This window comes from Melopsittacus undulatus, chromosome 1 (genome assembly GCF_012275295.1).
Source record: "Melopsittacus undulatus isolate bMelUnd1 chromosome 1, bMelUnd1.mat.Z, whole genome shotgun sequence".
Lineage (NCBI taxonomy): Eukaryota > Metazoa > Chordata > Aves > Psittaciformes > Psittaculidae > Melopsittacus > Melopsittacus undulatus.
In genome coordinates this window covers 35,246,263-35,260,172 of record NC_047527.1, presented here as the reverse complement: position 1 = coordinate 35,260,172, position 13,910 = coordinate 35,246,263, and the positions used below count along the sequence as shown (strand labels likewise).

Here is a 13,910-nt window from a genome sequence, read left to right as displayed (position 1 = left end):
AATATTTTCCTTATGTCCTGCCTGGAAGCAAAACAAATCATACTGCTTGAACAGTAAATATACAAAAAGGTGAGCTACACTGCCTGATTTCAGCTTTTACTGCTTTATGCATACCCACAGCAGGTGTTTCTTACAAGACTACTGAACAGACACCCAATATATGATCAACATGTCTGTTTCTTTCTTGACTTTTGCCTGAATATTACACACACAGAACTCTGCTAAATACCATGTTCTACAGTGAAAAGTGAGTACAATTTCTGTTTAATATTCAGAGGTAAAGTTGAGGAGAAAAGGTAAGTGAAGAACAGTTCTGCAAAACAGAGATGACAGAGTTTACCTCATGGAGATAGGGAGAAATGATTAATGGTGGCCATTCACCTTCAACTAGATGGAGCAATAAATGTTTCCTATGTCATTTTGACCAAGTAAGGCTGTTTCAGACATATGGATGACATTTTTCCAGATACTAGAATTTCAGGAGACCTTGGGATCCTGTTTATCGTGCAGTGTGGGATACAGCTCTATGCAGTGCCTGAAACTAGAGTTCCCCACAATTTATTAGCAATGTATTCAAGGAAAGAAGATTTTTGGCCTCCCTTTTTCAAATTTGCTTCTTCAAGAGCCATGATTTTCTTTCTGGACTACAAGTAAGCTCCACTGTCTTACATGTGAATTGCTCACATATTTTAGATTCCAATTTTCTTAATTAAAAAAAAAAAGAAAAATCAGTATGTGTGTGATTTATACAGCATCTGTCCCCTGTTAAATGCTTGTTAAAGTCCTGTACAAAGCATTCAGAGTTGAGAACTTCATTTTAAGAAGCCCATGAGAGACTCTGGGAGAGTTAATTTGCAGCAGCAGCAGCTGAGGTGGGTATAGTATAGAAGTGGGAAGTTTGGAGTCCACTGCAACTAGCACCAGAAGCTCTAGGAAAAGCTTTATCTCTTTGCTCACTTATTTCCATGAGACAGAGAAAGTGGTGGATTCAAAGTGGATACTTTAGTCTGAGGGTCCAGATTGATTTGATATGTGAGTTCTCTTTTTTTATAAGTATCCCTGTTTAAGTTCACCTTAAAGGTGTCCTGCTTTTTGCAGAACATAACTGTATGGACCAAGTCTGGACATGAATTTCCTTTAATACGAAACTACATTCCCATTTATAACATACATGGGTGCAAGCTTTGCCCAGGTTCTGATTTTTTATGTCTTCCCTTACTCCACATGTTTTCTGCCCTCTTCCACCTGCAGAGGACAGACAGGAACCCAGAACACCACCCAATGGGGTCCCAGTTTGGATGAGTATGTGACCACGCTCATATGGTGATATGAACCTGGAGACTGATTTGGACACAGACATAATGAACTGGGACCCTCCTAGCCTGGCATTTACTTCACTTGGGTAATGTGGATGTACATTGTGGTGCCAATTATTAAAAAAAAAAAAAAGAGAAGTAAAAAAGTAAAAAATAAAGGGAAAGAGCAACTGGAACACTTCGTATTTCTCATTTATAATGAGGAGGGCAGAGAGCCTTTAAAAGGTAAATTTATTGTGCCTGGACTTAGATGAGAAAAAGAACGAGAACTTGGCAGTATTATATTTTTTCCTCTAAGAGAACATAAAGGATATTGTCCAGGGAGAATACCAGGTGATGAGAAAGTTCAAAATTAGAGCTGTGGTGTTAGGACAAGAATGGCTAATAGAGGTCCCAGAGTTCTTGTGGATTCCACTGATGTGTGCTCTTTTTAGGAATCAGTGGTGCTTTGATTAGAGAATTATTGGTTATTCTAAAAGAGAATACTTATAGTTGTGCTAGAGAGGTCACAGCTTTTCACCTTTTAGAAGCTCCCCGACACCAGCTAGAGAAGCACTAAGTGTTGTTTTCATCTGAATTAATAGGATTAACTTCCATCTAAGGCTGGTGGTGTGCTCTCCAAGTACTTCTTTTGCCAGTTGTATGACATTTCACTTTGACTTGGGTGTGGGGAAGGAGAGCTGGGCAGTAGAGAGAAATAACCATTTTTACACAGCAAAGCAGATCTTTTAGTCCCCGATTAAAACATTTGGAAAAAATCTGCAGAGGGGAATAGCACAGGAGTTCCTTTCCACTTCTCAATTCCCTCAGCAACTCACTTTCATCACACTCCCATGTGTTTTTTCCATGAGACAGAACAATTGCCAGCTATTGTGTGTAAGGTATTGTGAGGATCAGAGGCACTTAGCTATGGTATGTAGGGGTATTAGTGGGCATTAAAATACTTCAAATTTGCCAAATGCTCTCAGATTTGATATCTGTGCTTATCTACATGAACATTTGGTTTATGCAGTTTTCAGGATGTGATGTCCCAGTAGCTGCAGCGTATTGTATCTTGGATTGCAGAACATTTCTTTACCGATTTCAATTTCTTTGTTAGCCATATCATTCCCAGCTTATTTTATGCTGTTGTTACACGATAACATAAGCACGTACCATAGCCTTTACCTGGCCAAGAGAAATGACAATTACCTGGAGCAGTGCAACCCGCAGAAGGATAACCTGGGGTTAACAGCTGAACTTGATGATCTTAAAGGTCTTTTCCAACCTAGTTGATTGCATGATTTTGGAGGAGGTAAATTCTTGATCCAATATTTAAAAAAGACTCCAAAGAGTCCAGCAAAAACCTTAAAGAAGGTCTGGTCAAGTTTTTTGCCTGCATTTGGTTATTTGAGGTGAGATGAGGCACACTTTTGAAAAGGCTTTGGAAGAATACAAAGTGGGGTAGAAAATGGAGGGAACATGCCCAAGTGCCATGTCAGGTGAAGGTAGGTGAGCTGGAGTAAAAAGGTCTTAGTAGCGTTTTTTAAAGAACAAATGAGAGAGATGCTTTTTGTCCTAAGAAACCTTGACCTGCTAATGGGTAGCCATCTCCTTCATAGCATTCCTAAGAGAGGAAGATTGCTGCATTTGGTCAAAAACAACCACCAAAAGTCCACCTGTTCCAGTACCCTGCTATGGAAAACTGTCAAAACACAACTACACAAGGAAGAGTATTACCACTAAGTACTGTCCCAACCTAACTGTCAAGTTTCAATGCAGTGATCTCCTGGGCTGGATATCCTTTGAGTAGCATACCTGGCAATTCTCCCTTCCACAGACCAAGCCTGGACATGAATTTTCTTTAATACTACACTACACTCCCTTTTGTAACATGTATATTTTTAAAACCAAGAGAAGTATAAATGTCTACAGGAAGAACACAGGTTGCATCTAATGTAGAAAACCTAGGAAAAGTTCAGAGCTCCCAAGCATGGGTGCAAGCTTTGCCCATGTCCTGATTTTTTATGTCTTCCCTTACTCCCTATGTTTTCTTCCCTCTTCCACCTGCAGAGGCCATACAGGGACCCAGAGCACTATTTCACATCCTTCAGCAAGGATTCTGCAGGACTCACACCTGTGGGGTGAAGAAGTTTCTTTTCAACCTGGTTTCTATTAGATTAGTTTTATATCTCCTGCTTGTAACTGGAAGAAACAGGGCACAACTTATCTCTATCCCCTATCTCCATGTCACTCAAAGGTTGTAGACATCTGTTAGGCCCTAAATTATTTCTATTAGAGACCAGAGTCCTAGCACTTAGCCATTCCACACATTTGGTTATCCTTGTTGCCCTGTCTGAACTTCTGCTAGTGGCTTCCTGCAAAATCCACTTCAATATATCACATATACTCTGCCCAAACCCTGATGTGTCCCTTCCCCTTGCCTATCTCCCCTGGAACCCTTGGACAGAGCATGCAAGTGGGAGAAGGAAAAATGTGTGAGTATAGCTTTGAATTTGCGGTGGGGTAGCTGGTTAGCAGGGTATTCTAGATGTGAAGGCAGTAGCTCCCAGATCCTCTTGAATTCCTGCAGGCACAAGAGCACAGAGGCTGATTGAACTCCTGCATGTTCTGTGAAGCAGCCAAAGGCAAATACACCTGCTCTGCAGTGAACTCAGTGGGCATGAGAGCTCCTGCCTCCTTGCTGAGACACCCCAACTGTTTGTTGACTTCCTGAAGGTATCTGGAATGCTTTTGCACAAAGATGTGTCCCTATGGCACACCTGGCCTGCTCTGAACACAGTTTGGAGAAACATGTGCAATACCAATTAATTGTCTTGGGTTGGAGTCCTCAGCTAAAGAGCTGCAATTGCTCTGTGCCTCCTAGCGCTGGCCTCTGTGAGAAATATTTTCCATAGCTTTTTTTGTTCCTTTTTTTTTCTCTTTCTCTCATCCTTTTTGTGCTAATTCTATTTACGCCTTTCCCCTATATATTACAGCCTGATAGAAGTGACTAGGATTGACACACATTTCTTAGCACAAAATAAAGTCAGGTGGCTGGGACACCCCTTTTTATTGCCTTTCTCAAAAAAAAAACCCATCCCCAAACCCTACCAAAATATTTTTCCCTTCAGGTGATGATGAGATTCAGGAGTGATGGCAATACCCGCTCAACTGTTTCTACTCAATTGCACACACAGAGGGAATTAAATGATTCTGCCCAAGACATTGGGCCAATGACAGATGCTTCAGAAGGACAAGATGTAGTCATAAGTCTGAAGGAACCTTCATCCTGGTACAAACAATTTTTTCATCATCTTTTATTGACACAAATAATGCCAGGATAGTAGGAATGGAAAAGATTAGTAGAGTGGGAAAAAGATCAGGTTATTTTTCCAGTTTGTGTTACACATGTGGTACACATTCTGGTTTCTGTTACAAATGTGACCACATTTTCCGCAAGGCTTGTAAATATATCTTGGCCCCCTACTACAATTGCCTATTGACCAAGAGTTTTTATAATGAACTCTAGCCTTTTATTTTTTATTATTATTTTCTTTTTTAGTAGTGATTTTTGTTGTGCTTGCCAAAATTCTGGAAGCTGATGAGACACCTTGTTTTTCTGGACTAGACTCTGTGCAGGACGGGGATCAACAGGGAGAGTTTGGGTGCGTCCTTCACATGTCACTTGGGGGACATAAAATGATCCAACAGGAAAATTATTATTAAAACTTGTAACAGAGTTGGTGAATCCCATACTTAGCAGAGGTCAAATATATGAAACTGCATGCATTGTTCTTCTGTTTTAACCAACTGGATTATAGATGGATGATCTCACTTGAACGTAAGAGGATATTAAAATGTGTATTTTGACATCTTGTACCTTGATCAATAGATAGCTCATGCAACTAATATTCAAAAAAGTTATGTACAAGCACTGGGAATGTGTAACTCATCTCAATGTCATCTCCAAATAAACTCAATACAATCTTGACTTTAAAACAATTGGGTCTTATCAAGACCATGGCTGTGCAATGGGCTCCAGACAGAGCAAATAGTACTGCTGCACAAACCTTATGCCATGGCTTTGAAGAACAGTTCAGTGTTCTGCCCCATTCCTTTCTGCACTGCCAGGAGAGCTCCTGAGTGTGGTGGTCAGTTTGGTTTCACACAGCAAGGATAGACACTGGGACAGAGGAACTAACTGGACATGGTGGAACAGCTGTCAAATGTTTAACTACTTTCTGTCACTAACTATGACCCAGGGGTGAACGGCTTCATATCACGTTACCATGCATTTGAAGTTCAAGGCATGTTTTGGGGTTTTAAAGCTTCATTTTAGTAGTGGAATTTCCATGTCTGGCTTGGCTACTTTAATGTAATAAAAAGAATAATACAGTTCCTACTTCCACGGGGAGGTGTGCTTCTCCGGAGGAATTTGCTGGTGAGTTTGAATGAATTTTAGTGTCTGTGAAAAGATAGCTCCTAATGCCCTTATGTATGATAGTCTCTTCATTTGCATCACAAAGCTCTCTATTTTGTTAAATACTTGCTAAAACCAAAGTGTTTAAGTCAGGCAAAAAGAACATACACTTTGGAGGCAAAGTCTAGCACTGATACCACAGTTTGCCTTTTATTACTGCTTAGTTCCGTCTTTATAACACACATTTGAACTTAAATGAAAACAAAAGGAAAGTTACAAAAGGACTAGTTTGAAACACATGTAAAAGTCTTCACTTGCTTACAGTAAGGTTAATCAGGTTCCCTTATTGGTTGCACTGTTTATGCATTCAGTACGACCGCACATTGTTCAACTTTAAAAAAAAAGCAAAACACTCGAAAATTGTTCCCTCAAGGAAAATACAAACCTTCATTCATTTCAGAGCACGGTGAAGCCCGTGTGCTGTACAACCACATTGTCTCTTTCTACAAGGACACTAAAACTTTTCTCCCTCAGTGTAGCATCCTTCCCATTGCTACAAGAGACAGCACCTTTTGCAAGAAAGCCCCGGAGCATGCCATAGCTGCACGGAAACAAGCAAACCAACCGCTCGGCAGAAGCCGTCTGTACAAGCCGGTTCTTGGGACAGGTCAGCGGAAGGAGCGCGGCCGCGGAGCTACTGCCCCCTCACCAGGGTGGTAAGGGACGGCGGGCGGGCGGACGGACGGACGGACAGACGGACAGACTTACCCGGCGTACCGGCCGCCGTGGCCGCGGAGTGGCAGCGCAGCCTGGAGGCAGAGCAGACAAAGGGGCAGGAGCGCGGAGGGGCTCCCGCGGAGCGGCATCGTGCGGGGACGCGCTGCCACCGAGACCGACACCGCCACCACCGGTGCCGCCGTGCCCGGCCCAGGTGCCGCGCACACAAAGCCGGGTCGGAGGCGGGGGCCGGGAGGAGCGGGGAGGTCGGAGGTGTCGCTGGTGCCAACGGCGAGGGGAGAGAGTCGGGGGGGGGGGACGGGGATTGGGACGGCGGCGGGACGGGGCGGGGAGGGAGGGCGGACGGGAGGTGCGGGGGGTGTACGACTCCGCAGCCACCGCCTGTCCCGGGAGGGGCTCGGGGGCTGGCTAGGGGAGGGCTGCAGCCAGCAGCCCCCCGTGGGCACGGAGGCTGTGGAAAGAGGGGTGCGAGGGGTGGGCTACACCCGCAGGTGCTGCGCCCAGTGAGGGCAGCGGTGAGCGGCGTCGGGGGATTACCGCTGTGATTTTCCCTGTTGGGGGAATGAGTTGGGTCCGGTGAGATGCCTGCACAAAACACAAGCGGTGGAGAGTTCCATTAGGAACCACGAGGGGAGGAGAAAGTGGGATTTCAAGTTACCAGTGTTGCAAAAAGTCTTGGGCCTGGGTAGTGGGGTAGGGGAAGAGAGACTGATACAATAAAATAAAAACTCAGCTTTCTCCTTTTTTTTTTTTGTTTTTGTTTTTGTTTTAATTAGGCGTTTGCTACCTCTTCTACACTGGTGGGGGTGAAAGAGCCACATAAAGATAAGTCACTGGAGCACTGGGAATAGCAAGGAAAATGGGGAGAGTTTTGTTGCAAATAATCATATTTTATAGAAAACACCTGGAGTACTTGTTAAACTAAATAAAATATGCCAATATGGCATAAACTGATAGCCCCTTCGATACTCTTACGCTGACTTTCATTACAAGAAGCGCAAAGTGCTTAAACCTGACTGGTTCTCATTCTCTCAGAGTTAAAATAATGGGTGGCTGTAGACAAATAAAACCGCTGACATTTGAATGTGTGTGAGAACTACTGTAAATCCCTGCTAATGCTTCAGAGACACGGGGAGCTTTTCAAAAAGGACTGTATTAAACCTTGCACTCTACATATTCTATGGCTGAAAGGCAAATGGACATTTTCCTTTGTCTCTGTTTCCATACCGGCACTAAATCTGACACTAGTTTCATGATAAGAGTCTGGAGATGGAAAAGACTCGGTCCAGGGCAGGATTATTCTGTTCAGTTATTGATGCTCTCACCTTTGAGCTGCCTGTTCCCCTGTAACATTCTGTGCTTAAAATCTTGAATTCATTTCTGGTGAGGCTCTGCAGAGGTGAATTTGTGTGTGTGCTTATACATAGATGTGCATTCAGCATGAGATGTTGTTCATCTCTTCTTGAAAACACATCCCATTTACTGTAGGCAACACCCAAAACCTTTTCTGCAAATCTTCAGTCTTGTAACAAATGAAACTTTAACTTTACAGGCACCTATTTAATAGAGCCTCTACTGTTTGTTCAGAGGTGATGTCAAAGGTAAAACCAGCTGTTCTGAAAAGAAGTGACTTTTGGAGGGCATGATTGTGGTACTGGAACAGAAAACAGTGCTTTATTTTACATACTGTTCCTGGTTACTTTTCTTACTATGTGTCCTTGCTACACCTGAAGTGCATTGGGTAATATATCAATTATTAAAAGTTTGCAAAATGTAGTTTGGCTATTATTCTAAAATATTTGCTTTGATGATAATAACCTGGTTTTATTGGAGCTGGGAAGAATTTTACTATTGGCTTCTGTTTGCAAAATGGTTTGGCTACTATTCTAGAATTATTGCTTTCAAGAGGACAAAAAAAAAGTTTTCCTCTTAGAGCTAGGGGGAATTTTATTATGAGCTTCTGTGGCTCTAGGTTCCAGTCTTAAATCCTGCCTTTCTGCAACATCCACTGAAAGTAAAATGCAAGAAGATACAAGAAAGAAATGGGAGTTCAAGCACCAAAATTAAATAGTGAAGATAAGTAACAGAGTGTGGAATAAGCACTCAAAGAAATATCTTGCTGTCTTTGCTAGTATGTCCTACTTCTGCATGTTTAATATTGATTTGTAAATAATTAAAAATGACACCTTTAGTGATGTGGAGAATCTGGAGAGAGAAATAGCTCAAAAATATCAAAAAGTGCTTTAACAGAGGTTGGGGTAGTGAGGGGGGTGCAGATGTCTCATTCTCTCTCTGATACATCAGTAGGTGATGGGGCAGACTGGGTGGAGGGCTATAACTCTGACATGCTGGCAGCTAGGAAGGGATTAAAATGCTGTAGTTGAACTTGAAGTTACACATGTGGTAAGTCTACTTTCCTGACAAGATGTGGCTATAAAACTTGCACCCAGCTAAGCAAAGGATTTGTAAGGAAGAAAGTAGGAGTTTCTTTTCCTTCACTTCTTGCAGCTGAAAAGAGGAATTGCCAACATCAAGGATTTCGTGCAGCTTTGACTTGGAGGTGATGAGAGATTGTGAAGGGACAGAAAAAAACCTGAGATATGGTTTCTCCCTTAATAAAACAAGATGTGGGGTTTATCACAGAATCCCACACTTTACAAGGAACACAGGCTGCTGAAACAGAGGCAGTTCTACATGGCATAGAAACAAGAAAGGCTTCATATAAAGTGAGTGGGCAGGCAGCCTACAGTTGCCACATGAACTTGAGAACATGCCATTTATTGAGTAGTCTGTAATTACGCAGAAGAACAGAAAAAAAGCGAATAGTTTCTTGTAAGTGTATTTTATACCTTTGAGCTGTCCCAGCTCTCAGCTTATCATAGAACCATAGAATAGCTTGGGTTGGAAGGGACCTTCAAAGGTCATCTAATCCACTCCCTCCACAATGATCAGGGACATCTTCAACCAGATCAGGTTGCTAAGAACCACATCCAGCCTGGCCTTGAATGTCTCCAGGGTTGGAGCATCCACCACCTCTTTGGGCTACCTGTTCTACCCTTCATGAGAAGGCTGCATTGGCTTGAATAAACTATCCTTGCTGTACATTTGTTAGAGCCACAATGGTTCAGAAACAGGAGTTAAAACAACTTTCATGTTGTTCTAGTTTAAATCATACTGGTCAAAAATAAATTGGAGCAAGTGTGTTCATGTTGGGATTTGCACTGTTATATCTAGTTTAAAAAGACTGAAGCTGATTGAGTGCAATGTCCTTTTCAAGATCTGCTCCATTTCTTTTAACTCACATGGAGACCTTGACAGGTAAAGGACAGTAAAAGTGGCCCTGCTGATTTTGTATTAGCTTAGGTTGAGGGTCTAGAAGAACATGAATATCATAATCCATGTATGAGTGTCAAAGCTTCATATATAACTTTAACCACTCTGTAGTGAGAGGAGTGTTCCTGTAACAACAGAGTAGTACTCATAGGTGGTGCTGAGCTTTGTACTGTCAGGGACAAGCAGCCGCTGGTACCTGAGCTAGCCTAAATTTAGTTGGGGTATCAGGTTACTACAGACATGTCTGTGCTTCTCTATGTAGGTTTGCTACCTTTCCTTGCATCCTCCCCTGTCCCTGCTCCCACCTCCTTTAAGTTTCTTCAACCTCCCAGTCAGTCTGCTAACACAGCTATGTTGTTGTAGAATCATTGAATGGTTTGGAAGGAACCTTGAAGACCATATAGTTCCAGCCCCCTGCCATGGGCAGGGACACCTTCCACTAGACCAGGCTGCTCAAAGCCCCATCCAGCCTGGCCTTGAATCCCACTGCCAGCGTTGGGGCAGTCACAGCTTCTCTGGGCAGTCTCGCCACCCTCATAATGAAGAATTTCTTCCTTATATCTAATCTAAATCTAACCATTTTCAGTTTAAAGCCATTATCCCTTGTCCGATCACTCCTTGCTCTTATAAAAAGTCCACCTCCAGCTTTCAGAAAGTACTTCTTTCTGAGTATCCTGATAATTGGAACTTGAGAAGGTGTCACCATCACCCTGCCCTCACTGGGGCATAGGAAAGAGTAAATGATAGCTGATTTTGTAACAATGAACCAGTTCCGAACATTGCCTTGCAGGGTATTCAGATGGAATTAGCTTTCTCAAGTGAATGACACATATCTTCAAAAGGTATGAGTTTTGCAATTAAGAACTTTGACATTCTGTCATTAGCTTACTTGGGGGTGCTGCATTACTACAACTGAGTCATTTTATTTGGACTTGTGTCAATGGCACTGAACTATTATGTTTCAATTAAGTGGAAGAAAGGAACTCTTGAAGTATTTCTGTCTTCTGCTATTATCCTGTTATTCTGCAGGAGGATAGGAACACAGGTTAAATATTCTTTCCTATTTTGTAGAAATGAGAGACATTTAAATGTATGCCTTAAAAGGAGCTAAAGAAAATTAGATGTGTAACAGACAAATCATCAACAGATCAACCCCTGTCCCCGCCAGGAGTCCTTAGAAACCATATTGATAGATAACCTCAGGTGACAGTATTACAAACCTGATGAGTTCTGTTCCTTAGCATGGTTTTAATCTTGGAAAGGATGTTACCCTTAGGTTCATGCCTTTCTTTATACACATGGAATTTCCTATTGAAGCTAACCATGGGAGGAAAAAAAAATTCTTTGAAGGATCTCTGGCAGGCAACATTGTGAGGGAAAGCTTGTACTGTCTTGAGAGCCTGCCTTAAGATATGCATGGCCACTTGGTTTTAAACTTTTGGCCAAGAGCTGTGAAGTAAACCATTGCTCATGACAATTCCCTAAACCTTTTTTTCTTTTTGTAATTGTATAGAAGTGGATAAACAAATTGCAGTGTGACTATATGTAGACTTTGTCTCAGATGTTTCTTTACCCCTGCTAACACTTAAAGAGAAACATAAAAAAAAAGCTTTCCTATAGCTGAACTGACAGGATTTTTATTTGAGTCAAAATACAGTCTTTCATTAGGCAAGAGATTTCTCTAGCTTTTCTGTTGTGGTGAAAATTGCAGGCTGCAAACTATGAGGATGGCAATTTAGAAACTTCTTGCACCTCCTACACACATCATGTGTGTTTACTTTCTGTACAAATGATTTGTGTCTAGTAACACATTCAACTTGTATTGCACATTCCTCCAGCCCTCTCTCAATTTCTGTACTTCGCTCTAATCAAAGATCTTGGTCTTCCTCTAACTTCATGTAACCAGTAACCAGTATTCTGGAGTTGTTTCACAGATGGGGATACTAAGATATAGGGAGGCTGAACATTTGTGCCAGGAAGAAGAGCAAGTCCTTGGCAACAGTAAGGATAGCATTTGGGTCTCCTGACAATAACCACCGGAACATATGCCATTAGTGAATTTGTATTAGGTTGTATTTTTACTCTGAAAGGCAAATACATTTGTTCCCAGAGTCAAACTTGTCTGAGCATACTCAAGCTTAGAGACAATTTCACTTCTTTTGCTACAAGGGGAGTGGCACATTGTCATGGTTTAAGCCCAGCCAACAACCCAGAAACCACGCAGCTGTTTGCTCACTCTCCCCCATTTCCTCCCCCCGCTCCCGGAGAGATGGAGAGGAGAATCAAAAGAATGTAACTCCCATGGGTTGCGATAAGAACAGTCCAGTAACTAAGGTATAACACAAACCACTGCTGCTACCACCAATAATAATAATGATAAGGGAAATAACAAGGGAAGAGAATACAACCACTCATCAACAGCCGTCTGATACCCAGCCTGACCTGAGCAGTGATCTAACCCTTCCAGGTAACTGCCCCCAGTTTACATAGTGGGCATGATGTGCTGTGGCATGGAATACCTCTTTAGTTAGTTTGAGTCAGGTGATCCGTCTCTGCTTCCTCCCGGCTTCCCCTCTTCCCTGGCAGAGCATGAGACTCAGAAAGCCCTTGGTCAGAGTAAACATTACTGAGCAGCCACTAAAAACATCAGTGTTACCAGCGTTGTTTCCAGGCTGAAAGTCAAACCGACAGCACTGCACCAGCTACTAAGAAGGAGAAAAAATGACTGCTACTGATGAACCCAGGACACATATTCACAATGAAAGATTATGTTCAGTATCTAGTTTTGATATACATATTATTTGCAGCCATTGGATACCCAGTAATGACATTTAATAATGTTAAGAAAGAACAAATAATAACAATATTTATTTTGAAACATGGTGAGAAATCTATGTGACTTCTGAACCATGGAACCGAGTTTGTATCTGCTCTATAGCAACTACTGCACACAAAACATGACATGTGCTGAGTTTTTATTTATACCAACTACCATTTACCATATGTACACATATGAAAATGTTTAGGAGGAAAGGTGCCTTTGAAAGAATAAGTTCAGTACAATAGTGTGTTGTGCAACTTCCCACACAACTCCCAGTTGCAGACATTCTGCAGTGGGTTATCGTTACATCTTCTGGGAGGAACAGGAACATTATATAGAATATCATTCTGGAGGAAACGACTGAGTTGTTAATTTGTCAGCTGCAGTGGCATGAAAAGTGTCTTTCCTCCTCCTCCCTTTCTTACCCTTAACATTGCCTGATAATTATCAGGTCATTTTACCATCTGTGCCTGGAATGATATTTTGATTGTCCTCCTTCAAACTTGGATGCCTTAATAGCCTAAAACTGTATATAATTAGGTAGCACGTACTTCAGAGATTTATGCTACTCGAATACTGAAAAATGCTGAAAAGACTGAAAAATGGGAATGGTAAAAATAATAGTATTGCAGGATTCTGTCATTCCAGTTCTGAAACGTCAAAAAGCCAGGGAATAAATTCTAGCTCTGGTGAAATATGTCAGAGAAGAGAACAGAATGGAGGAGGAAAATAATATTTAATGCAAGCATCCTTGTGTCTTACAAGCAGGCAGCATTACAGTGAGACAATACCACCTGTCTGTTGTCAGCTTTCCCAACAAATTTGGTGCATGTGAGCTGGGCCATAGGACATATTTTCAGTTGGGGGATGATAGAGAACTGAAGTATCCTGAGGGTCTTAAGGGCACTGCAAACCCAGCCTGCCCCTGCCCATGGCCTAGGGCTCCCCTCACCCTGTCCACAGCCCAGGGCCCCATGGCAGCCCCAGTGGCAGTGCAGTAGGGCTGGTCTCTGGATCCACACAGCCCTGCCCTGACCTGTCATGGGCCCCACCAAGCTGAGCCCACCTGTGGGACCACATCCCAACCTGGCTCCTGGCTGTCCCTGTCCTTGTGGAGGTGCCCAATGCCTGGGGCTGGGGCTGCTCCCAGTGCCTCTGGTTGCTCCATGGTGGTACCCTAGGGAGCCCCTAATGCTCCTGGCCTTCAGGGAGCTGCCAGTTTCTGATACTCCCTAACATTAAGTTGATGTTTATTTGTCATCTTCTCCATCTTGGTTGTGTAGTTCAAATCAGAGGCATG

At 42.5% G+C, this 13,910-nt stretch overlaps 1 protein-coding gene across 1 annotated transcript in view; it reads right to left on the bottom strand.

Annotated features, from left to right (window-relative positions):
- CPA6 (carboxypeptidase A6) overlaps positions 1 to 13,778 on the bottom strand; it is an 89,718-nt gene extending 75,940 nt beyond the window's left edge. Inside the window, exons 1-2 of the mRNA XM_034062811.1 lie at positions 13,697 to 13,778; positions 6,487 to 6,907 (exon numbers count right to left, since the gene is read on the bottom strand). Of these exons, the coding sequence (XP_033918702.1) occupies positions 6,487 to 6,907; positions 13,697 to 13,778 (503 nt within the window). The remainder of the gene's footprint in view (positions 1 to 6,486; positions 6,908 to 13,696) is intronic.
- Between the last annotated feature and the right edge of the window lie 132 nt (positions 13,779 to 13,910).